At 47.0% G+C, this 26,293-nt stretch overlaps 1 protein-coding gene across 1 annotated transcript; it reads left to right on the top strand.

Moving 5' to 3' along the window:
* Window positions 1-358: 358 nt before the first annotated feature.
* Window positions 359-25,822, top strand: LOC119168254 (cyclin-dependent kinase 20). Its single transcript, XM_037419659.2, has 9 exons — window positions 359-651; window positions 2,127-2,163; window positions 4,997-5,185; window positions 5,509-5,624; window positions 7,175-7,237; window positions 10,155-10,206; window positions 20,603-20,674; window positions 21,536-21,691; window positions 25,557-25,822. The coding sequence occupies exons 1-9, from the start codon at window positions 500-502 to the stop codon at window positions 25,695-25,697; spliced, it is 978 nt and encodes a 325-aa protein (XP_037275556.2). The 5' UTR covers window positions 359-499; the 3' UTR covers window positions 25,698-25,822.
* Window positions 25,823-26,293: the final 471 nt, after the last annotated feature.

The following is a 26,293-nucleotide window of genomic DNA, read 5'->3' as shown; positions in this document are numbered from 1 at the left end:
GGAGTCGGAATCATCTTTTGTGACTAGCGACATCTACAGCGCATCGTAGCATATCAGCCCCGGCGGTAGGCAACAGCAGCGAGATGGGGAAATATGTATTTAGGGGCGTGTGCTTGAACTGTGTCTCAGAAGCACAGAACGAAAATACCGTGGACTCCTCAGCTGATGACTCTGTTTAACGCATTTTTAACGTCCATGAGGCCGTTAGCGGTGAAGGCGGGAAATTTGTTTCTCCGTGATGCGATCTACTAGCTACGTGCGAGAGGCGCGCGCGTTTTGTGGGCTCCGACTGCTTGGCGCAGTCAGAAGGAGCACTGGGTTATTTCGATTAGTTTGGCCAGACAACAGTGCCCACCACTTCTGAACGTCTCGCTGAAACAGTAGATCGAGCCCAGTTCAAAACAAACTGCCCGCTCCTGAGCACCATAGCAACCTCGGCCGCGTACACAACAAACGCGCGCTCTGCGAATGCGACGCAGCCGCGCTGAAAGAATGAGTTATGGAGAACTACAAGACGCTTGGATGGATAGGCGAAGGAGCGCACGGAGTGGTCATGAAGGCTCGCTGCTCTTTGACGGGCAGGGTAGTGGCGGTGAAGAAAATTCCCCACAGGGGAACTGCCGACAACAGCCTGCCATGCGCGACATTGAGGTACGATTTACTTGAATGTCAACATTCTACAGATGCCTGTCTGGTTAGGTATGAAAACTGGTAAACGATTTAAACTCCAACCAAAAGTCTTGAAGAAACCCGACGTTTCGAAACCGACTTGGTTCCTTCCTCGGGGGGAAACTGGGACTACGTAGCAGCGGCGTCTTCAAAGCATTCGCGGGGCGGTTAATGACCCCCCCCCCCCTCTTTCTCTCTCGTTTTGACAGTGTATACAAATTTCGACATGACGCCACCAGCGATTCAGGCACAAAGGAAGAAGCACAGAATAAGCACCCTGTAGTCATACCGTATGTACGCAGAGCGGCTCATTCGTTGAAGAACGTTGTCACCTCTCGTTTTCAGGTTCTCGGCCCCTCGCGTATTTGTGCTCGTTCGTGTGGCGCACCAAGTGCTGATTGCGTAAAGGAGCACGAAAGAACGTTTTTGAATTGTTTGGTAGGTGTTGTCTACTTGATCCTGCTCAGTTGTGGCTAGGTGTACATTGGCCAGTCGGGCCAATGTACACCTGCAGTGAGGGAACATGCGCTGTCAATGAGAAGCGGCACGGGTTCGCATTTGCCGTATCATTGTATAAGAGTGCTCGTGTGAACCGCCACTGAACTGCACGAGAATCTTGCTTAAAAGCAAAGGCAAAGTGGCACGTGACTCAGGTGGTCGAAATTTCCGGAGCCCTCCACTACGGCGTCTCTCATAATCATATAGTGGTTTTGGGACGTTAAACCCCACATATCAATCAATCAATCAAAGTGGCACGTGAATTGACAGAGGCGATGTACATTAGGCAATTTGGTGAACAATGTATCAGTGTTCCGTCCCTGTCATTGCATGATAATGAATTGGCTTCTTTATCTGATAGGTTCTGATTATTGTTGTTTGGGTTTTTCGTGTGGTTGCACGCATGCGTGAAAATTTCGGTACATCAGTTTCGGTTTAATAAAAGTCAGTTGCGAGTGTGCGCTTTTCTGAGTCTCTTGTTTCGGTTTGTCTCAAGTTTGCGCCAACTATGTTTTACACAACCATGTGTATACACTGGAGGAAAGCTTCCGAGAGAGCGGTTGATGTTTTGGACCGTTCGCTGTATATGCCACGACTCGAGTAGTAACTATCTGGACTCGAGTCGTGGCATATACAGCGAACGGCCCAAAACATCAACCACTCTCTCGGAACCCTTCTCCCAGTGTAAACACACTGCGCTCCACGGCAAAACGAGAAAGAGGGGGGGGGGGGGGGTCATTTAACCATCCCGCGAGTGCTTTGAAGACGCCGCTGCTACGTAGTATCAAATTGGGCCATTTTCCCCTGAGGAAAGAACCAAGTCAAGTTCCGAAACGTCGGGTTTCTTAACTTTTAGTTGGAGTTTAAATCGTTTCCCAGGTATACGATTCACACATCCCGCCCTCAAACGAGGGACAGTTCACGGGTTTCAATGCACTCTTAATTTAATTTTTTTACAGGGAAATTAAGGCCATACAACACCTGGAGCACGAAAACGTAAGCACTGTTCATTCGTGTACCGAATATACTACGCTGTCCGAAGCAAAATGACCATATGGTTGAATCGACAAAAGTTTAAGTTCACCTTTGCGGCACGAGTAAATTAACATCATGTACGCCACCCTATTCTATAACATCGGCCGGTTTCCTGAAAAGTGAAATACAGCTGTAAGCCGCGTTATGCTTAGTCCCATTTTCACGAGGTGAAGTTTGGTATACCTCCCTGCTTACGGTTTCCAGCCATTTCGTCGGGACGAAATAAGAAGAAAATGCAACTGCAGTGTTCGACAAATCGTTGTAACTTTGGCCGTATATACTGGATGGATTGCTGCATAAAAACTTTCGCGGTGGTGAATTCGTTAGGCAGTAAACTCCTCAAGTGCATCCATTTCATGGCTACTTGAAAAAAAAGTTGCATCATTTCCCTCTAAAGGGGCCCCGCCTCGGTGGTCTAGTGGATAAGGTACACGGCTGCTGACCCGCAGGGCGCGGGTTCGAATCCCGGCTGCGGCGGCTGCATTTCCGATGGAGGCGGAAATGTTGTAAGCCCGTGTGCTCAGATTTGGGTGCGGGTTAAAGAACCCCAGGTGGTCGGAATTTCCGGAGCCTTCCACTACGGCGTCTCTCATAATCATATGGTGGTTTTGGGACGTTAAACACCACATATCAATCAATCATCCATCTAAAAGGAACCATGTGTAGGTGCGAAGCAACGGGCGCTAGCGCACATCACGGCATCGCGCAGGAAAGAAACCTGGGGAGGCGCAAAGCACGCACTGATGGATCGGTGTTTCCTATTGGAACATGCCAATCGCTCATAATGGCCAATGAGGGACTAGGAGACTCGGATTGCACACAGAGACCCGCAGTCCGCTTTCAGTTAACGCGCACAGTGCTAGTTTTTATGGCTCAAAACCGCACAGGAGAAATCTCCCACCGGCACTATACCTTAGAGATCAAGATCAAGTAGCTATATACAGTATACGGTGTGGCCAGTGAACGGTTGTGCAGCACAAGCAGTCGGTGTTGAAGTTTAAATGCTGTGCAAAAGTGAGACAGAGGTCACGTAATCGGTTCTTCTTAGCGTAGCCACGGGACGGCTTTAAGCTCTCCCATAGTAGAGTAACTAGTACTCGAAATCGTTACACACTTTTTCTAAACACACAAATGAGAAGCATTTCTTTGAGTACTCTAAGCACTTTTCGCGTCTATCTATCTATCTATCTATCTATCTATCTATCTATCTATCTATCTATCTATCTATCTATCGCCGCTTACGTGTGCGTGCTCTCATGATTACCCTATTAATTTGGCGTGAACCATAATTTGTATGGAAGAGTAAGATGGTTTGACCATATGACACGCTGGTCAAGACGTGAATAATGTCACAATCCCGTCGTAAAACACTTCACGCCACACAGACACAGGGACACAGACCCAAATGCGGTTATGTGCCACTGGTATGCCGGTATTTGCCACAGGCGATTGGCACTTAATATTCATCAACCTTGGTATCAATCCAGGAACGACGAGAACACACAGAGGAAAATTGAACGCATAAGCGATAATCAAAACCTGACAGCGTTGAACCACGAACGCAAAGAATTAATGTCAGGGTCCCAGTAGGCATCGAATCCAAGCATTCTGTGGGGCAGTGAAGTATTCTACCACAGAGCCACGCCAGGTCTCGGAACTACTTTTCAAGTAGACCCTAATGTTCGTGAAGCGTCAATTGGGGTGGCCGCGCTGGCTATCCAATTTTATAAACATTACGTATGGTCTCCTATATGTTGCAGCCGCCATGTCGTGTTCACGTAAATTGTAGCTGGGCGCCGTGCGCTGGAGTTGATTTATGGAGCAGTGTCCAGGGCATTCTTGCTCCGTGATCCAGGGCTACCATCCTCGCGAGCACCAGCGCTTCATATGTGTTTATTAGTTCTGGTGTTGCCAGTAATAATGCTCCTGTTTGAATCACTGCGCAAGTGCGAACTGCATGGTTATATAAACATCTGCATACACATATTTTGCGCCATTTCATCACCTATCTTTTAGTTTAAAAAAAATTACAACATGGTCCACTTCCATTTCATGCTTCGCATAACGTCGATTATCGAGGTACGTGGGATCTGCCGATTTTTTTTTTTTTTAGTCAAGAAATTCGCTAGCAGATGCTGCCTGCGTCGGCGTTGCGATGCGAGAGAGGGTGAGTATAGGAGAGGGGGAGGGGCGCGCTTGCGCAGTTAAAGGGTGGTCACGCCTCACACCGCATTGAGCTCGACCATAAGACGCTTCGCATCTAAAAACTACGCGTAGCCTCACGCCTCTCTCCCTCTGTGGGGAAAGGGCGCGCGTTGGAAGAGCCCGTGCCAAGCACTGTAATGCGTATACGTGTGGTTACGGCTTATAAGTTATGCATTTGCTATTTAAAAAAAACTGCTAGCGCACTGCTGTTGTGATGTACATTCTGTTTGTGTCCTGTTGATTAGTTGCGCTAATCCACAGTAATGATATACTAACTAGCTTAGTCTTCAACGTCGGCATGTAACTTACTAATACTAGAAATGAAACAGTTCTGGAATCCAACGTAAGGCTTCTTTGGCAGCCATTGTCGCCAAAATGCATGCGCGGCCATAACCCTTTAAACAATGATAATTACGGGACTCTCTCTGACCCGACTCGGTAAAAGTATGGGGCAGACTTGACGTGGCTCGAACTGACTTGCTCACCTATACGATCATGCCGTCTACTTATAGTGTTCAAGAATAATGTGTGTTCTAGTAGACTAAAGTGTTCTAGAACACATTAGTCTACTGCCGCAACCACCGTGCAGGTGGTCAGGCTACTCGAGGTGGTCGCCAGCAGCAGCGGCGTCCTGCTGGTGTTCGAGCTGCTGTGCTGCAACCTCTCCACGCTCATCCACAACCCGGAGCGACCTCTGGGTGAGGCGCACGTCAAGTGCTGCATGCGGATGCTGCTGTGCGGCCTGGAACACTGCCACAGCATGGGCATCCTGCACAGGGTACGCGTGGCTTTGGTGACAAGATCCCTTGCATATAGGGCGACGTCGCAGGCACATGAAGATATATCTCCACTCAAAGATGCCTTACACTATTTTTTTTCTTCCCCTGTTAACTGTCTGCCTCTCTTTAACTGGTTTTTCTTGTCTTTACGCGTAGACTGTGTTTTGCCCTTCACCTGCCGTGTAAGCAATATTATAAACGTGAAAAAAAATCTAGAGGTGTCACGGCTCAAATGGCGTATGCTTATCAATCTACGTAGCGTGGGATTGATTGACTGATTGATTGATTTACTGATTGACTAACTGAACGACACAATCTGCAGGACCTGAAGCCCACTAACGTGCTGGTGAACAGTGAAGGCATCTTGAAGCTGGCCGACTTCGGCCTCGCCTGTCTGGATTCGAGGGACCGGGAGCACAGCTCCGGCGTGGCGACGAGGTACGCAGCGCCACCTCAATCACTGCCTCTTGGTCCAGCCAGTTGCATTCGCTCGTTTCAATGACGTCACTGTCATCGGCGTGCGCAGGGTTTCCCTTCAGGCGAAGGGGGGGGGGGGGGGAGGGCGAACATTCGCAGCGCCCCTCCCTTCTTATTATGTCAATGTATGGGCACAGCCACTTTATAGAGGCGCCCGCTGGCTTGCGAGTGTGCATCAGCCGTGGTATGGGGCTGACTTGCACCCCCCTTCCCCTTTTTGTGCTCTCTTCCATGTTCATTCCTATGGTGACTGCGTAGCTACACTCACTTGTTTCGAACAGAGGTGTGCCTCTCCTATTGGAAAAGAAAAACGTGCACAGGGCTGAAGCGATACCAGAGGCTGTGTCAAATGCACTCGCGATGGTCCAGCGAACTGGGAGCGCGGGGGTAAACACAGACACAAAGCAAAGAGGAGGCGCACAGCACGAGCGCTCCCAGTTCGCTGAACCATCATGAATTGCCAACTAGCCCACCTTTCGATCCTATTGAAATGCACTCACAACAAGCGCATGCGTCAATGGCGCAGCCTAGTGGTAGGAACCTGCACTACCACTTCCCCGCCGTATTTTCCTTGCACTTTGTAGATGCTTACATGCGCGCAGCGATATCCAAACATGCGCGCGAACAAATATGCTCTACATGTATATAGTTGTTGGGAGTTTTACGTCCTAAAATTACAATGCCGTAGGGGACGTCTGCGGAAATTTCGACCATTTGGTGTTCTCTAACGCGCACCTGAAGCTAAAAGTGCGCGGGCCGCATGTAATTTCGCCACCACTGAAAAGTGCGGCCGGGATTATATCCCGTGAGCTTCGGGACAACAGCGCGAGCACCATGGTCACTTACCGGTTGTTTGTACGAACTGATATATATAAAAAAAAGGGGTGGGTCATTCTTTTTTTTTCCTTTTTTTTTGTGTGATACGGGTGCTCTCTATATCACTAAGGATTAGAAGCATCCACGATATATATGTGGTTTGATTTGTGCAGACAACGCAAAACCCCCTTTAGGTACGTATAAGGTGGCCTGTGTACTATACATGCACAGTGGTGTACCACGCTGCACTAAAAACACCAGGAGTGTAAATGTTTCAGGAGAGTAAAGGTGTTATTCGTAACAGACACGGTAAAACTCCCCTTAAGGGTGTAATGCAGCCTATATGTACACTCTAAAAAATATCGAGTAAAACGGATGTCTTTTTGTCCCACAACAATAATCTTCATCAGGCTTGCGTGCGCTTCCTTTCATGAAAACTCGGCGCTGGCCACTTTCCTATCGAGAATGCAATGTAACCCTGATAATGGGCATGTCGATCGTGACCGGAATGTACCTGGCGCGGGGCGATAGCGCAAGGATGGAACGCAATATAGATGACGATTATTGTTGTGGGACAAAAAGACACCCTTTTTTGCTCGCTCTTTTTTTAGAGTGTACATTTGCAGGGGTGTAACGTAGCACTTACACCGTTAGGAGTGTGAAATTTCCGAGGGTGTTTCTTCTAAACCGCGCAGGTGGTACCGGGCTCCGGAGCTGCTTTACGGGGCGCAGCGCTACGGACCCGGCATCGATCTCTGGTGAGGAGGAGGAGGGTCTATTCTCCCTCTTTTCACTCTTGCTTATCAAAAAAAAAGCGTTCTTGATTTAAAAAGAAAAAAATCGTGTTTCTCCAGGAATCGAAGTGCAGTTTGAGAAGGGGTCGTTGCGCGGCGCGTTCACCGTAAAAATCAATATTTCGTCTCCGCCGCCGAGTTGAACTCAGGGCGCGCAGGTTTGCGTCTGGCTTCACCCCCCTCTCCCCTTTTGAGAGAGCTAAACGGGAGGAAAGAGAAGAGAGAGGAAATGAAATAGCTGCCCACTCGCGTGATGTCGCTTTTTGCGCTAAACAGAACTATCTGTTCTTATCACTACACATTTTGATTTGAGATTTGATTTATTTTCTGTACGTATAACAGGAGAAAAAAAACAAAGCAAAATTAAGGCTGCATAGCTCACGACATTACGGTTTCTACCATTACATAGAGTAATATATTTTCAAGTTCTTGTGCCATAAATATATGTATCGATACAGACCTGTTGACGGCGAGCATGTTTATATATACATATAATTATCCCTCGTATTATTTTAGTAGTACGCTTAAGTATCTTGCCGTTTACGTATGCGCATGCATAAAGTGTAGATATGTCTTATGTTCACCAGTATTCTATTATATGGTTCGTTTCTAAACCACTCTAAATATTCTTTGTTCATTATGTACGAGTATGTTACCCCAAAAAATTTATGTGAATGCTGCCTTGTGCAAAGGCTCCCAAGCGCCCTCAAACTGCGACCAGGATTTGGGAACATCTGCACGTAGCGCCATCTCTCGTCGGCCACAGTGGTGGCCTGCCGTAACTGAATTGGAAATACACGAAAAAAAAAATCATATCTCACGAAAAAGAAAGCTAGTTATCAAAAACGACTTCCGGTTCTGTATAACATAGCGTTATTCGAACAGTCTGACCCGTGCGCTTCTATGTGCGGTTACAGTGGCTAGACTGTAGTGCGGTGTTCAATAGTATTGGGAAGCCGCACGCCTTGTAGTGCGATGCGGCATATTTACCGAAATGTACCAGTGGGTCTCTGTTGCATATATCCCGGAGTCGTTTTCGATAACCTAGCTTCTTTCAAGATATATGACTTTTTTCATATATTGCCCACTCAATTATTGGTGGCTGTCATTCCTCTCACCGAGAGAGGGTGCCACCACCAGATGTCCCCACGAGCGCGGACATCACACTGTATCATTGGAGGGAACACAACGCAAGAGAAGGCGTATACAAAGAATGGCGACACTAAGGAAGGAAGGAAGGAAGGAAGGAAAGAAAGAAGGAAGGAAGGAAGGAAGGAAGGAAGGAAGGAAGGAAGGAAGGAAGGAAAGAAGGAAGGAAGGAAGGAAGGAAGGAAGGAAGGAAGGGAGGGAGGGAGGGAGGAAGGAAGGAAGGAAGGAAGGGAGGGAGGGAGGGAGGAAGGAAGGAAGGAAGGAAGGAAGGAAGGAAGGAAGGAAGGAAGGAAGGAAGGAAGGAAGGAAGGAAGGAAGGAAGGAAGGAAGGAAGGAAGGAAGGAAACTTTATTCACGACGGATTAGAACAGGGGTCATGAGCCCGACGGGTGGGTCCCCAAGTCCAGGGCTCCACTGGCTGCCGCCGCCGGCCTGACGTGACCCAGAAGTGCATGTTGCACCTCTGGGTCAGAGCTGGGCAGCTGCGCCGATTATTGCTCGGAAGTATTAGAAAGCTTGCACTCATCTAAGTCGATCTATTAGCAGTAATTGAAATGCAAATGCGTAGAAAGAAAAGTGGATGACAAGATGTCTTGCCTATAGGCAATTATTTTTTTCGTAAACTGCTGTTTATTCGCATTTGCATTGCAATTATTACTAACAACATCCCCTATACTTTCCTTGGCATCACTGTCTGTTGGGTCCCATTAATATCGGGTCTAACAAAAAAAAAAACGGAAGTGAATTTCACTAAGTTCCCTTCATTCATAGCGAGGGTCTTCTCCTTCTGGCAGTCTTGGTGCATTCAGGTAGTATGCACGGGATTATTGGTCAACTATATATATAAGTTCCACACTAGCCATCATGGCAATAATAGCGGCGTGCTAACACTCCCAGGTCTGAACGCACCAAGTGGACGGAGGAATGACCGTCGCTGCAGGAGCATCGGACGCGTTATCCGAAGGTCTCGGGTTCGATTCCTTCCCGCTGCAAGTCGTCCTCTTTTATTCAGTTACTTCTGATTCCCTACGTATTTACCTTGACTTGATTGTCTCATTAATATTGTGTCTATAACAAAAAGAAAAATTTGCCCTCAAATTTCCACATTCCTTTAGGATGCAACATTGCAAGCCCTCCTCAAAGATACGTGCGCACAAGCTCGCTTAAATGGGCTCCGGTGGCGAAAATGTTTAGGCGTCCCTCATGATAGTAATTAGGGTGATTATTATTATTATTATTATTCTCGTGCAATCTCGTGCAATGAGGTTCTCGTGCGATCAGAGCACGGGGTTTTTCGTTCTCTTTGGAAGGCGCATGCGCGTTAGTGCGTATGCTCCACTACACTGTTATTATTAATAATGTGCAAAACGGCCATTTGGCTTTTTCGGGCGAGAGAATGAGCGATTGGTTGTTCACTACAACGAATCAAAGCCGTCTGCGCATTCACGCATTGTAACGAGTGGGCGCACACTCCAGGCAGACGTCGTGAGCGTGACGGCATGCGCGTGAGCCCGGCCTCGGAGATCATTGAACAGTTCAATGACCGGAAGTATTTTCTCAGTCGCGGGGCTAAAGGCGATCGGTTTGTGCGCTTCGGACGTCTGGGCGGTGCCGAACATCGCGAGGATCATTTCACGCTGTTCGAATGAAGTGACGTGTCGAACGTTACGTAACTGAGTGAACGAACGAACGAATGGGTGAATTAGTCAATTAAATCCAGTTCTATTCGCAGGGCTCTGGGATGCGTGTTTGCTGAGATGCTGAACGGCTCGCCTCTGTTTCGTGTAAGTATTATAGAATTACTTTGTAGTGTGCAATAATCGAATACATTTTACTTGTTTTACTACTCATTTCTTCTCACCCAAAAGCTGACGACAATCAAAGAGCTGCCCCAACATTTACGTCACATACCTTTATATCGCGTGCATACTTAAAAATGTAAAAACTACGTGACTGTACAACATTTGTACGTATACATGTAGCATCACCTCGTAACGTGTCGCTAAAAAAAAATTACATCACAATTCACCTCCCTCGGCGTGCTTCGTACAACATCGATACCCATGATATACGTACGTGTAATGCGCTTTTTTCTTTTAAATGCGAAGCATTTCTTTACATACTACAAGCAATCTATCTATCTATCTATCTATCTATCTATCTATCTATCTATCTATCTATCTATCTATCTATCTATCTATCTATCTATCTATCTATCTATCTATCTATCTATCTATCTATTTATCTATCTATCTGTCTGTCTGTCTGTCTGTCTGTCTGTCTGTCTGTCTGTCTGTCTGTCTGTCTGTCTGTCTGTCCGTCCGTCCGTCCGTCCGTCCGTCCGTCCGTCTGTCTATCTATCTATCTATCTATCTATCTATCTATCTATCTATCTATCTATCTATCTATCTATCTATCTATCTATCTATCTATGTGTCTGTCTGTCTGTCTGTCCGTCCGTCCGTCCGTCCGTCCGTCCATCTATCTATCTATCTATCTATCTATCTATCTATCTATCTATCTATCTATCTATCTATCTATCTATCTATCTATCTATCTATCTATCTATCTATCTATCTATCTATCTATATATCTATCTATCCGCTCACGTGTGGGTGCTCTCGTGATCACCCCCTTAATTTGGCGTGAAGAAAAACAAGTATGGGAGGGTAAGATGGTTTGAAGGATATGACGCGCTGGTCAAGTTATGAATAATGTCACAATCCCGCCGCCTACGTAGTGAAACACTTGCCGCCACACAGTGACACGTACTAGCGGGTGGGTTTTTGCCACTGGTATGCGTGGTATGAACCACAGGCGATTGACACTTAGTATCTATCCAGGAACTATGAGAACAAACACGGGGAAATTTAACGCGTGAGCATTAAGAAAAAGCATTAGTTTATATTTTGCTTATTCTATGTCCTCAAGAGCAGAGTGCTTTGGCTATTTCTTGTCATTCATTCTTATGTATAATAGAAGTTGTATAGGGAGTACCCATTTTTCTGTATGTATATTGGTTTTTTTCCACCCCTGTTATAGCCCAAATAGGGCTGACAGTGTAATAAAATGAAATGAAATGAAAAACCTGACATCGGCAGAATTGACCCGACGAGTGCCAAGAAGTATTGTCAGTATCCCCGAAGGAATCGAATCCAAGTATTCTGCGTGGCAATAAAGCATTCTATACCACAGATCCACGCCAGGTCTCGGAACTACTTTTCAAATAGACCCTAACGTTCGTGAAGCGTCAGTTCTGGTGGCAGCGCTGGCTATCCTATTTTACAAACATTAAGTGTGGTCTCCTACGTTACAGCCGTCACGTCGGGTTCATGTAAATTGTACCATGGACGCCGTGGGCTGGAGTTGATTTATGGAGCAGTGTCCAGGGCAGTAGGGCGTGGTCCAGGGTTACGATCCTTGCGAGCGCCAGCGCTTAATGTCAGCTCATCGCTTCTGGTGTTGCTAATATTCATGCTCCGGTTGGCATCGTTGCGTAAGCGCGAAGAACTGGTTATATAAACATCTGCAACTCTTCAACGTATGTCTGTGCGTGTAAATTTTGTACATAAGTTTAGCGTCCTTTCATGACGTGTCGCTACACACAAAAAAAAAACAACAACATGGTCACCTTTTCGCCGCATGCTTCGCATAACGTCGATTCCCAGGGTACGTGGAATATGCCATTTTTTTTTTTCATTTCGGATAGAAACATAAGAATGAAACCTAATGTTGGTGAACACAAATCTAGAAGCATCTCTGTCGGCAGAGGGTCACATGTGGCGGTTTATTAATTATTATTTAATAGTTTAATAATTCATTAAATAGATGCTGCAAATACCGGCTGCGGCGGCTGCATTTCCGATGGAGGCGGAAATGTTGTAGGCGAGTGTGCTCAGATTTGGGTGCGTGTTAAAGAACCCCAGGTGGTCGAAATTTCCGGAGCCCTCCACTACGGCCTCTCTCATAATCATATGGTGGTTTTGGGACGTCAAACCCACAAATAAGTTAAATAGATGCTGCAAGACTTTTTGAGCATGGTCAGAAAACACTTCCGAGCGGTAGTCGGGGTTCCCGAAAACGCGCCATCCGAATATTATATGTAGCATGAGACACGCCACCCTAGAGCATATTTTACGGGAATGCGCACAGATACAGGACGCCAGTGCAGTCTCACCAGAACTGCTTGGGGCGCAGTGGATATCCGCGCTGATCAGCTCAGATGGGGCAGATCAAATATGGGCCATCCAGCGAGCACGGGAGGCGGCTGAGACACAGGGTCTCTCCGCCGCCCCTGGTGCGGCTTAGGCCCACGCCTCAATCCGCTGGTTTAAAACAAAGTTTGTACATTCACTCAAATATAAGAGGCCTGGAATTTACAAAAAATAAAATAAAAGGCAGCTAAAAATCGCTTTCTCTTCTCTCGACAAATGATGCTAAACATTCACAAGTCATTGCGTCACAAGCCAAAGTATCAAGTGATTGGCTTATTTGAACAGGGCGCGCTCGGGAGTTATTCGGGCCGCATCGGGAGGCCACGACTTGAACGTCCGTGCGCGCATGCACGCGATCGCACTGAAAAGCTGTGCGTTTGAAGAAAGAAAAAAATTGAGAAAAAAGTTCTTGAAGTCACGAGGCGTGCGTGACATATTGGGTCCGTTCGACCTTGCTTAGCTTCCAGCGCTTTCGTCGGGACGAGAGAAGAGAGAAGAAAGCAGTTGCAGGCGGTGCGGCAAAAACCCGTTGCAGCGCGCCGGCACGTGTCTTCCTGACGCGGCGCCGAGCCCTCTCCCATATATAGAGAGAGAGAGAGAGCGCAGCTTCGAGTAGCCACTCGCCTCCTCTCTCTATAGGGAGAGGGCGTGATGCAGCGTCAACAAACCACGCGCAGGCTTTCTGCAGGCACTGCGCCGTAGTACTAGGTGCCTTCTTCCTCTTTCTAACCACCACCACCAAACGATTTTTTTTTTTATTGATATGATATATAAGGAGATGTTGGCGCACCATTATGGCGCCGGCTACTCCTTAGCCGTTAATTGAAACTTGAACACGTATCTTGAAGCAAAAACATACAAAGCAGTGCATGGAAAATAGAAAACTCAGGCACAGATATGTAAAGACACACTTATACGTACATATCACAATGGTAAGTAAATGTTTGAAAGTCATTGTAAGAAGTCTCTGGAAACCACAAAACACAAACAACAAACACAAAACACAACAACAAAATAACAAAGCACACGTCTGGTCCTTATAAAGATGCATTCGCTCGTATGTACATAATAGTCGACACGTCATTCATTTCACAACACACACGTGATGGGTGTCACATGATACTGTATATAATAAGTACATGTGTTACAAATGAAAGTTTGTTCTTTGTTAATACTTATCAGCAATCCCGCTGTCTTGTAAAAAACGTGTTAATGCTCTTAAAGCGTGGGACTGTAAAACTCCAGTTGGCCACGGGCCCAGAAGTTTTTTCATGCTAAATGGTCTGTGGTCCAATGCGAACAGTTCGCTTTTAAGACGGCGTCTTGGCGTGTCATGATGTGGACAGTCTATGAGAAGGTGACATACGTCTTCATCTATAAATCCACAATCGCATTCGGGAGTTTCAGCTCTGCCGATTCTGTGCAAAAAATGTTTTGTGTATGCGGTGCCTAGCCTCAATCGGTGAATTAGAGTTTCCATCCTTCTATCTAATGCCAGCGAAATTTTGAATTCAATAAATGGATCGATGTGATATAAATCGCAGCTCTTTGTACTTTGGTCAAACCAAGCAGTTTTGCTCATTCTGAAAGTTGTATTCTTTATAATACTACGCAATTCATTTTTCGAAATCGGTAAAGAAACAGTAACGTCTTTACGATGTGCTTGTCGTGCTGCTTCATCGGCAGCTGTGTTTCCAGGAATGTTGCAGTGGCCAGGTATCCACTGGAATTCGATCTCATGTTGCGCCTTCTTTGCTTTAGTGAGCTCCTTCAGCGTTTCGTATGTCATACTATCACTTATTACTGTCCTGTTTGTACTGGAGAGTGATCTTAATGCGGCCTGTGAGTCACTGAAAAGTACCCATTTTCTAGCGTCTGCTACCGAGTTTATAAACTTTAGAGCATACAGAATAGCGAAGAGCTCAGATGTTGTAGATGACGTCGTGCGGCATAATTTAAACGATTCCTGAATATTGAGCTGTGGTATGATAAATGCCGATGTTGAAGACGTTGTAGTACTTGAGCCATCTGTGTAAATATGTATGTACCCTGGATACCGCATGTGTATCTGATAAAGCGCTAGTTGTTGAGCAGCTTGGATGAACATGTCTTTCTCTCTAATAATGCCATTCACTGAGAATTCAATGCTTGGTATAACAAGCACCCATGGAGGATAGTCCATTTCAGAGTTCCAAAATTCATGGCTGGGTAATATATGTACATTACTCTGGACTTCGTTATGAGCATTGCTTTTATCTCTTAGTAAAATCTCCAGCGCCAATGGGTGGTCCCTGTGTTGCGTCTGTAAGCGAAAAAAATGGCGGCATGTTTCAATTGTTCTCATGACTGGAAAGGGTGGTTGTCGAGTCTCTGCTATGACAAGGCTGCTGGAAGTCGCTCGTGGAACACCTATGCAGACGCGCAGTCCCCTAGCTAATAGTCTTTGAAGTCGCTCCTCTGAAGTGCGGGAAAGGCCGTGTAACACTGCTGCAGAATATGCAACTTTTTGTCGTATTAAAGCATTGTGAACAGCGAGCATGGATGATACAGATCCGCCCCATGATGTGCCAGCAATTCTGCGGAGTATATTCACTAGTGTATTCACCTCGTTTTCGAGTTTCTTTATGTGAGGTGCCCATGATAGCTGCCTATCAAGTATTACTCCGAGAAATCGATGCTGTGTCACAATCATTAGTGGTTCTTCTTCTAAATTGAGATTGAAGTTCTTTAACTTCTTACAGGTGAAGGGCAATACAGCTGTCTTTGCGTGCGATAGAATCATTCCTCTTTCTTTTAAAAAGTTGTTGACAATATTTATTCCGTCTTGCAATGCAATCTGAATTAACCGTATGTCCGTGCCAGATGCCCAAATGCACACATCATCTGCATATAAGGAGTATTTCAACCTGGAAGGCAGTCTTTTAGCTAAATCAGCCATAACACAGTTGAAAAGAAAAGGGCTGGGTACGCTTCCTTGTGGCACTCCCTGTCTGACGTCGTGTTCTGCACTTTTTCCTTCGCTTGTCTGAATGAATATTTTATGACCTGATAAAAATTTGGATACCCACCGCAAAGACCTGCCGGACAGTCCGTGTTCCAACATACTCAGCAGAACATGAGTGTGACTGACTGTGTCAAATGCCCTTTTGATGTCCAAGAACACTGCGACCGTCAAACTACCACAGGCGCGTTCATGCTCCACATACGTTACTAGGTCCAGTATTGCATCCATTGTGCATCTCTGTTTCCTAAATCCTGTCAAGTAGTTGGAGAATACACCAGTTCTGTTGCACCACCATTGAAGTCGCGCATCAATCATTTTTTCCATTACCTTACATAAACAGCTTGTCAGACTGATTGGACGGAAGGATTCAAGGTTCAAGGGTGTCTTAGCCGGTTTTAAGATCGGAATGATGCGAGCAGACTTCCAAGACTCGGGTACAATTTCTTGCGTCCATAGATTATTGTAAATATCTAAGAGAATAGTTGTGCCTGTGGGCCCAAGGTTCTTTAGCATATTGTACGTAATGCCGTCCGGTCCAGAGGCCGATTTTTGACGACATGATGCTATAGCACAATGCAGTTCCCTTAACGTAAATACAGGGTCTAGTTGAGGATGCTCGGCCCAAAAGCAAGCATTAATTTTCTGGCTGGCTAATGCAACAGAATTATCAAATAAGGCACATTGTGATGCGGTGGGCCTACTGATAAGTTGACAAAATTCATCTGCTACCACAGCTTCCGGTTTGTCCAAAGCTACAGCAAGAGCACGAAATGGGAAGCTCTGTGATACAGGGCCACTAAGTGCTCGAATTACAAGCCAAATTCTTGGAACAGGTGTGTGGGGAGAGAGCGTGCCACAGAAATCACGCCAGCGTCGTTTACCTAAATTTTCTAGCCGTCTGCGCTATACACTGTGGATTTTCTGTGCATTTTTGTATGCTTCTAAACTTCCGCTGCGTCGATATGCCCTTTCTGAACGTCGTCTGATGGCTCTTAGATGTTCATACTCTCCATCGACTGCAGCATAGTTTTTTGGAATCGGGACTTTCTTTGTACATTTATTCGCATTATCTTGCAGAAATTCAGTAAACCTTTCAACTGTCGTGAGTTCACCATTTTGGTTTGTTATGTGGTGCCGAAAAGCTTTCCAGTTCGTCAATTTGCTGTAGCGTCTGGTGTCGTCTTTTCGCAAGTAGGTGTGACTTATTAGAATGGGAAAATGGTCACTTCCACGTGTTTCTACATCCGTCGTCCATACCACACCATTCACTAGATCTTGGGAACACAAGGTTACATCGATGCAACTAGAGTAATTATGCCCTCGGAGAAAAGTTGGGGAGCCGTCATTTAAAATTGTCAAATTGCATTTGTCTGCGGAACACTCAACAATGTTCCCACGTGCATCACATCGATCACTACCCCAGATTATGTTGTGCGCATTAAAGTCTCCGCATATAAACGTATATGAATTAGAAATGTTGAAGATATTTGTTAGCTCTTCCACCGAAATGCGGCTTGAAGGTTGTAAGTAAAAATTGATCACTGTAAAGCACTGCTCACCAAAGGATACTTTGCAAGCGACGAATTCCGGGAAGTCCGAATCACTTGAGTTAACTTGATGAGAAGGTAGGTCCTTTCTGACGCACAAATGTACTCTGCTAGGACCACTTCGACGAGATGACTTATATATCACGTAGTTGGAGAGGCGGAAATCATCATTCATTCTTGCCTCTTGGATGCAAAGTATTGGAAAGTTATACTGCAGAAGGAGTTTACGGAAGTCAGCACACTTCCTTCGAAGACCATTGGCATTCCACTGGTATATGGAGACATTTTTGTAGCGCTTATTCATATGCTACTTGTCGCAGGTTTGACCCGGACTGTTGACACAGTAGTGCTTCCAGAGGCAGCAGGGCTTTTACTTCTGGCAGGTTGTTTGCTTCCGGTAAAGCAGACAGGATTGCCTTAAGTGCTGCAAAAAGCATTGGCAGAATCAATTGCATGACTGATGCAGAGGCACGGTCTCCATTGAATGGTTGATTTTCTGAGGCCTGTTGAGAATGACGTGGCGTTTTGGGGCGAACACTGGCACTGTCGGTTTTGCTACTTTCCGGCAGAGGACCCGTGGGCGTTCGTAGCTTTGACGCGTAGGTTGGGTTACTTGAAGGTGCTTCTCGTGAGTGGTCTCTCGAGTGTGCTCTTGGCGTCTCTCTTGGCGGTTCTCTTGGCGTGCTTGTCGGCTGTTGTTGCGGTGGCCGCTGAGGTGGATCACGTACAGGATGAACAATCTCAAGGTTTGGAGATGGTTCATTGGGGCGCGGTTTTCTTCCATGGATGAGCTCATGCTGACGCATTTTTGTAGCAGCTTTACTTTGCGGGCAGCCTGAATATGAGGCAGCGTGATTACCTGCACAGTTTGCACACTTAGGCTGAAGAACAGACTTGCACTCCTTATGATGGTGTTCTTCTGAGCAGATCTTACACCGGCGTGTGTTACGGCAACTTTTCGCCATGTGTCCGAATCGCTGGCAGTTATAGCACCGAAGTGCTGGACCAAGATATTCTTCCACTGGGTGACTGGTGAATCCTAAGTAGATTCTTCCTGGAATCGGGCGGTCATCTCGAAAAGTCAGGATCACTGAGTGAAGTGGACGCGTCGTTACTCCTCCATCTTCCTGGCGGTAGTATTTTATTTGCCGTCGCGCCGATATAACCCCTGCATCTCTCAAGTACTCTAGAAGTTGTTCGTCTGAATACTGCAGAGGAACATGTTTTACTTTCCCAACGTTCCGAGTGTATGACTTGTGGTGTACACGTATCCCGAAGGAGTACGGCCACCAGCGTGGGTTCGGTCTTAGCGAGCCGCAGGGCACGCGTTAACCGTCGCCGTGGCGGGAAACACGATACTGCTCAAGTCGCAACACTTTATTGTGGCAACACCAAACGCAGTACAGCCCGTTGCAAATAGGCGCGGCGGGAAAGCAAGTAGGCTTATCCACGCCACGGGCACAAAGTACTACACAGGGGTGCCACGAGCACGTCTCCGCGGTAAAGGTGATCCACGGAGACACCGGGACAAAGGGGCCCGGTTGCTCGAGCGAGGGCAAAGGCGCTCGCGTTGGCTTCGAAGGGAGACGGGTCGGCGTAGCTAGGCCACGCACTAGGACACCGTACTGCCCTTCGGCCGTGAGTACGCAGCGGGGCAACAAAAGGTGAGCGTTCGCATCGGGCGCGAGGCGCCGTCAGCGAAGTCCGACGAGCCCCGAGCGACGGGACTCGACGGACGGAAAAGAATGCGTAGCTCACCGTTTGAAGTCCCGGACTGTACTCACCGCTCCCGACGCAGCGCGCGAAAACCTCTCGGGAGGCTCCCCGCGCGGCGCCACAGTCAACATCCGCTACCGGGTGAGGGAGTTAAACGTCACTCCGCCCTTCCCAGCGCGGCTGACGGCAAAGGAGGGGAGACATGTCGGGACATGAGAATGGCAGAAAGGCGGGAAAGCCCGCGCAAAGGCAGCGGGCCAGCCTCAATTCCCACAGACTCTGGGATGAAAGGCTTAACTTCCAGGCCACCTACATTTGAAAGCATCAGAAGTCGCTTAGCTGAACTTAAGGAAGCAACGCTGACACTAAAGCTTCCATCTCTGGTCGTTCTGAATGACTGCACTTTTTCTTTAGCAGCGGAAACTACTTCAGCTGACACTCGATTGGGGTTCACTTTCCAGAAGCTAGCACCTTCAGCTGTTGGACGAAAGACGACTGGGATACCCTCTGCTCGTTTCTTTTTATAAGTAACCAACGTAAATGCTTCATCTTCGCCCATGTCTTCTTCATCACTTAGGTGATAAGTTGGCGTTTTATCGTCGAGAGGATTCTCTTCTAAGCGAGGCTTCTTGCTCTCAGCTTCATCGTCTTCCAATGCTGCTGTGCTCGCTTGAGCCATTTCGCGGTTGTGAATTTGCAAACGTGCCGGCTTTATGATGCTTGGACGCACCTGTAAGCCTCCAGGCTTTTCATTGTGTCCTGCAGTATCACTCATGTGGTTTAACGCACTTGGACGAGCATAAGGCTCGTGGCGATGGCTACCAACCACCGTAGTGGTCGCGTACTAGCCAAATCTTTGATAACGGAACCTCGTACCTGTAGGGCGCCGAGCCCTCGAAGTCTTCACCCGGCGTCTTGTCGGCACACCGCGAAGAAAAGACGGTGCCACGTTCTTCGTGGTTCCTCGCGACGCTAGCTGCGTCGCAGCGGTGACGGCGGTGTCTACGGCGAACGCTATGCAGGTGGCTCTTCTTCCGGCGCAGCGAACACAAAAACGAACATAAAATGGTCAAATGCAAGTCCTCCCACCTGATTTTTCGTCAGGATGGTTGCGATGACTTGTGGCGTCGATTCGTAACGACAAATACGCTGTATATGGTGATTTCCGCCGTGAAACATCCAGAAAACATGGAGTCGACGCGATGAGCGACTGCTCCTGCCCACCACCAAACGATACTTGGGTGCTCGTACTGGACGGATTCTAATTTTTTTTTTTCGGAAAGAGAGAGGTTGATCAATGAGGAAGAGATAAAAAAGTACGCCATTTTCTGCCTCCCGTCGCGCGAGCACGGCTCAGCACCTATTTCCAGAGGTCGAACTGCGAAGCAATAAGCTCCTTTACTAAATTCATTTCATGGCTATTTAGGGAAAGTGTTGCAGGACCCCTTTAAATGGCCTTTCATTGCTGATAAGTACAAATCTGAGCCTATAATCACAAAAAAGTATACTTACGCTAAATAGTTCGCAAGAGGGAACCTCCGCCGATCCCGATGTCTGGCAAAAAGCCGATGGGTGGTTACGAGAAGCACCTACGTAATAAAGCTTTGTAAATTTGCGCCCCGATGATCTTGCTGTTGCCAAACGTTATACATACCATGCACCTCAACCCCGTCTTTGTTTTCTTTATTTCTTTTGGTAGGGTGAAAGCGACATCGAACAACTGTGTTTAGTAATCAAGGCTCTTGGAACTCCGGATGAACAGGTTTGGCCGGTGCGTATTCACGAATTTTCACGCGCTTTATATATATACGGCAGTGACCACCCATAAGATCCGTAAAACGAGTGGGACACAAGTCTGCAAGGATTGAACAAGCAAACAAAAATGAAAGCTTTATTTAGCTGTATACGTCTCAAGCCCGTGTCCCTTAATTGTACGTACGCTTTTAAATAAAAAAAGTTTATCGTATCTACTTCTGGTAAAGATAATTTGAATTTCCTGGGTAAGGCATCCTGGTGAGCTAGCTAGTTGGTTCGTAGCTTTTATGCGATATTAAACAGCGCGAGACGATCACACAAGTAAGAAAACATACAGAGCACTACGAGTGCCAGAACGATATTTTTGTTTTCCATATGATACTAGAAAGATAATTTTCGCATATCTGATTTCCCATACTGCTTGGTTAGTTTGAATTCTGCATTTTTTCGTTTCGCAAACGATGGTTTATCAATAATGCCTACTGATTTTTGAAATAGAATTATTTCTTTGCTCTTAGTAAACAGAGCGAGCAACCTAAAAGGAAGACCTAAAGGAATGGGCGCTGTCCTGTATTTTTTTTTGTTTTTTTTTTTCGTGTTTCGGTTATCTGCGCTGTTTATAATGTGAATCCCAAACAAGTCGCCGGATCCCAGGCCTATACTATCTTTCTTGGTAACCTGACAGTTCTAATTGAGTAGATTTCTAGCTATTAGACATAATGATTAATTCAATACAGTGGGTAGGCGCGAAATACAAACTGGTGGACATCACTCGCGTGACGATTCACTGATACACGTAGTCTTCCACAATCTAGAAACACGTCTCTATAGGCGTGTGCGTCGACACGTAATCTAACCACGTGACCTCTTCAATCAGGGCGTGCGAGAGCTGCCCGACTACCACAAGATCAGTTTCTCGGAGAGCGCTGGCGTCCCCTGGCGGACTCTCCTGCCTGACGTCAGCAAGCACGCGAGGGACCTGGTCAGGGCATTCGTGTGCTACGACCCGGAACGGAGGATGACGTGTTCAAAGGTGATGCGTTCCCCTTTGCTAATTAACCAACTGTGTAAGTAGAACCAACTGGGCAGCTACATAATGCCCACATGTACGTAAAACTAGCCATCTGACTGGTTACAATAAATAACTACGTACTACACACCTCACAAACTAATAAACCAGCAAAATATGTAAATAAATGACTAAATCTTTCGGTGGTCATTTTTCCCGGATGCTATAGAACAATGGAATTCTTTACCCCAACATGTTATTAATAGTACCGATGTGCAAACTTTTGACAGAGAAATTGATGCTTATTTTGGTAACGGTTGAAGTACTGCCCATTCTGTTTTCCTGTGTTTATTGCTTAGTGGTTTTTTTTAGGTGTTCTGTTTGTACTCATATTGTACTCCCTCCCTGTTATGACCCTCAAGCGAGGGTTGACAGTATTATTAAATAAATACGCCTGAACATTACTGACAACTAACGGACAATAACGTCAAGGAAAGTGATGTTATTAGTGATATATGTAATGTAAGCGTGACGAAAGAGAAGTGGACGGAAATATATCTGTCCGCGGGCAGGGACCGCACCAGCGACCTTCGAATGACGCGCCCGATGCTCTAACAGCTGCGTTACCGCGGCGGCCATCCCCTCGCCCACTTTATGGGGTATGTATATGTGCATTTAAACGTGTAGGAGCGCCGCGAGTGGCCGTGACGGGAAGTGTGGTTCACTGTTTTTCTGCCTGTTGGCGTAACGTAGCACGTGATATTATTACGAGCTGGCAGCTGACCAATGATCTTCCTGAAAGCATCTTGTCTGCCAGAACAAGACCCTCCCTATGAATGAAGGAAAGAAGCGGACCCTGAAAGCATCATGTCTGCCAGAACAAGACCCTCCCTATGAATGAAGGAAAGAAGCGGAAATGTTTAGGGCTTGGTATTTCCAAAATAATAATGACGTATAAATAATAGACAATAATGCCAAAAAGTATACGGGATCTTATTATCACTAAATATAATGTAAATGTGACACACAAGAAACGTACACCCGACTATAGCGCTGAAGTTCAGCGCCTGCATGGTGTTTTTCATGTGACCGCGTATTTCGCGCTGTTCGAATTGCTCGCGGACGATCGGATACAGCTAGAAAGCAGGAGAGGCCTTCACTCTGCGGTGTTGTCTCACTGGCGTGTGACGTCAGAATGACCGTGCGGTTTGTTACGTCAGTATACGCTTACCCTGACGTCATAAACCAAAATGATCGCATTCGCGCAGGCCATATGTGTCATTGTGAGGTGGAAACGCCACTGCCTTTTTCAAATTTGTACTCTATATAATTTACGTATATCTATATCAGTTAAATAAGCTCGACATGTGTTAAATAAGCTCGGCAGTGCAACCCACCATGGCCTATGGTGGGCTGCACCCAAGGAGGAGGAAAGAACTTTATTCAGAGTCCGGCGAGTAGATGGGGTGGGCGATTGGCCCCGCCTATAGGTTACGGCCAGGGGTCCTTGAATCCTGGCGGCTTCCTCGGCCCGCTGGACGGCCCACATTTGGTCTTCGAGGACGGAACTGAGCATTGCGGCTTCCCAGCGCGCGCGAAGGCTGTCAGCAGAGGCCGCATACTTGTTACGAGTACTAATCCCTCTACATTCCCATAACATATGCTCCAGAGTGGCTCTGGAGTCGCAACGCTTGCACCTGTCCGTTTTGTATATATCAGGATATACGATGTGCGATAGTGCGGGGTTCGGATATGTCCTAGTTTGTAACTGCCGCCATTCGACAGACTTTTTGTTAATTTTGGGCCAAGCTACAATTAATGGAATGTAAGACCCTCTTCGCCTCTGGCGGGCAGCTGCAGCGTTCCTGCGGTGATCTGCTGCCGTTTGTATGTCGTGTACACGTCCCGGTATTCGAAGGGGAAAAAAAAATGGCATTAAGCGTTGACGGATGACGCGCAGGTGCTGACGTGACGTGAAGCTCTGGTCGTGAGTGTCGAACGAGTATACGCTATAGCCTGTTTATCGAAAAAGGTGAATCCCACGTGAAAGCGGTTGTGTATATACATTCAGTGCGTGCAGTTGCATCATGGCTACATGCATCCCCTGGAAGTATACAGCCCGCGGGGATGCCGCAATAGACGAATCATCAGATTGATCGACAAGCGCTCGTTATACCTATATAGGAAAAGCATTTTTTAACGCTCGGTCGTGAAGTATAGACTATGCTTTCCGCAAGACATCTGGGTGCCGCCATTTCGGGCTGTTAAACCGACGGTTTCTTGTTTTTGTTTTGTATATGCGGCGGTGAGGCTTGGCCTCCCTGTCCCAACGTGGGAGCGGCCCGCAGTCTTGCCACTATAAAATGGGGTGAAGATTCTTCCGGACCAGAATAAGGTTATCTATCTATCTATCTATCTATCTATCTATCTATCTATCTATCTATCTATCTATCTATCTATCTATCTATCTATCTATCTATCTATCTATCTATCTATCTATCTATCTATCTATCTATCTATCTATCTATCTATCTATCTATCTATCTATCTATCCATCTATCTATCTATCTATCTATCTATCTATCTATCTATCTATCTATCTATCTATCTATCTATCTATCTATCTATATGACGACGTGAATTAATAAGGCCATGAAACATCGTATGCACCATCCCGACCATATTGATGCATATGTATCTATCGTATACAATGCTGTTCGTTCAGCTGTTGAAGACCCAAAACACAATGGCTATTACAGCGGCATTCAAACCCATCCGTAATAGGCAAGGGTCACATGACTTCTGTAAGAACTGTGTACGGTTAAAACACAAGCATAGCGTCTACTTAAGCGCACGCGTCAAACATATGCCAAAAGGGTGCATCATGAAGAAATCCCTACAGACGTGCGCTGGGCGTCCCTTCAGGGGTGGGTGGGGGGGGGGGGGGGGGGAGGAGCGTTAGTTTTTTGCTACGCTGCTTCACCGAATCAAGTCAAAGTATGAGGCAGACTTTACGCACCCCCTCCTAAGTCACTATATTGTGCTCGAGGGTGACCCGCCACGGTGGTCTAGTGGCTAAGGTACTCGGCTGCTGACCCGCAGGTAGCGGGATCGAATCCCGGCTGCGGCGGCTGCATTTCCGATGGAGGCGGAAATGTTGTAGGCCCGTGTGCTCAGATTTGGGTGCACGTTAAAGAACCCCAGGTGGTCGAAATTTCCGGAGCCCTCGATCCACTACGGCGTCTCTCATAATCAAATGGTGGTTTTGGGACGTTAAACCCCACATATCAATCAAATCAATCAATGTGCTCGAGGGGCTCCACTGGACGGAGCGACGCTGCGATCGCTGTGACGTCACAGATAGAATGCGCCTGCCTGCCTTGCTGCGTAGTAGTTGCGGAACGCGGAATCGGCCACCCTCCTTTGCGAACGCCTATGATGACGTCACAGCAACGACGTGGCTATAGTGTCTAGAGAGGTTGAAGCGATGAGGTGTTGGAAACCATATGGCAAGTTTATACGTCTCCGTGTGTTAGAGGAGCTGCCAATTCTACTTGTAGTGTAGCATATCTGGGCTCGCTGTTTTCCTTGAGTTTCGCATAATTTTGCAGTCGCTTAACTGTCACTTGTTTTGGGGCTATTCGCGTTTTTTCTTCCTGATAACATAGTTGTTTGGTGTTCGTTTTTTTTTCTCAGTTAAAGACCCCCTCCATCCGAATTTCAAGGGGAAAGAGGGCTTGCCTCTCCTCCTCCAACCCTTGGCTACGCACCTTATCCACACGTGGTCTAGTGAATTATATGACTATTCTGGTAACAAAAAAAACATGTTTCTACCGTCACCACGACATATATAGTCATGTCGTTTTGTCGTCTCTCGAATCATACACAGGCGCTGCTGCACTCGTTCTTCTGGAGCGAGCCGCTGCCCAGCCGGCCGTCTGAGCTGCCCGTGCCCCCAGAGCAGGATACACACTTCGACACGGACGCCTGCTTCGGCACGTGCAGCCAGGAAGCGTCGCCGGGCTGGTAGTGCGACGCGCACGCACGGTGGTCTGTCTACCTTCGAGTGATGCCCTATGCCTACGGAAGTCTTCCCTGCGCGTCGCTGCGGGCAACAAAACAGAACGACGCTGAAAAATCCCCTTGATCGTGTTATATTAGAGAGTTTTAGTACTGCGTACGCTGCGTACGTGGCGGCGTTGCGTACGTAAGGAGGACGCCATGTTCTGCGTAGTGCGCATGCGCAGACCGCAATGCGCACGTATCGCGTTACGTACGCAGCCGCTACGTACGCACGCATGAGATGCGTGCGTGCGTACGCATGAGCTGATCGCGCCGCTCTCGAACAAGTTCGCGACAGCGCGAGACTTCGTTTTGCAAAACGGCGGCATCAAAGGCAAGCACCGACCGGCTCTGTGGCTTAAAATATGGCCATAATCTGGCTATAACACTTGGTTTGGCTCACAGTGGCTGTCAACAACACGTGCTTCTATTTTGATCTACCAGATGGCGCAACACGCTTCACGCTCGTTACGTACGCGGGTACTACGGCGTACTAAAAGCCGCGATTAGTGGCAAACGACGCCACGTAACGCAAGGCGCTTGCGTGATGCGTACGTAGCACCA

This window comes from Rhipicephalus microplus, chromosome 6, assembly GCF_043290135.1.
Source record: "Rhipicephalus microplus isolate Deutch F79 chromosome 6, USDA_Rmic, whole genome shotgun sequence".
NCBI classification, from domain to species: domain Eukaryota; kingdom Metazoa; phylum Arthropoda; class Arachnida; order Ixodida; family Ixodidae; genus Rhipicephalus; species Rhipicephalus microplus.
Note: the sequence above shows the minus strand (reverse complement) of the source record. Positions and strands in the feature narration are given on the sequence as shown.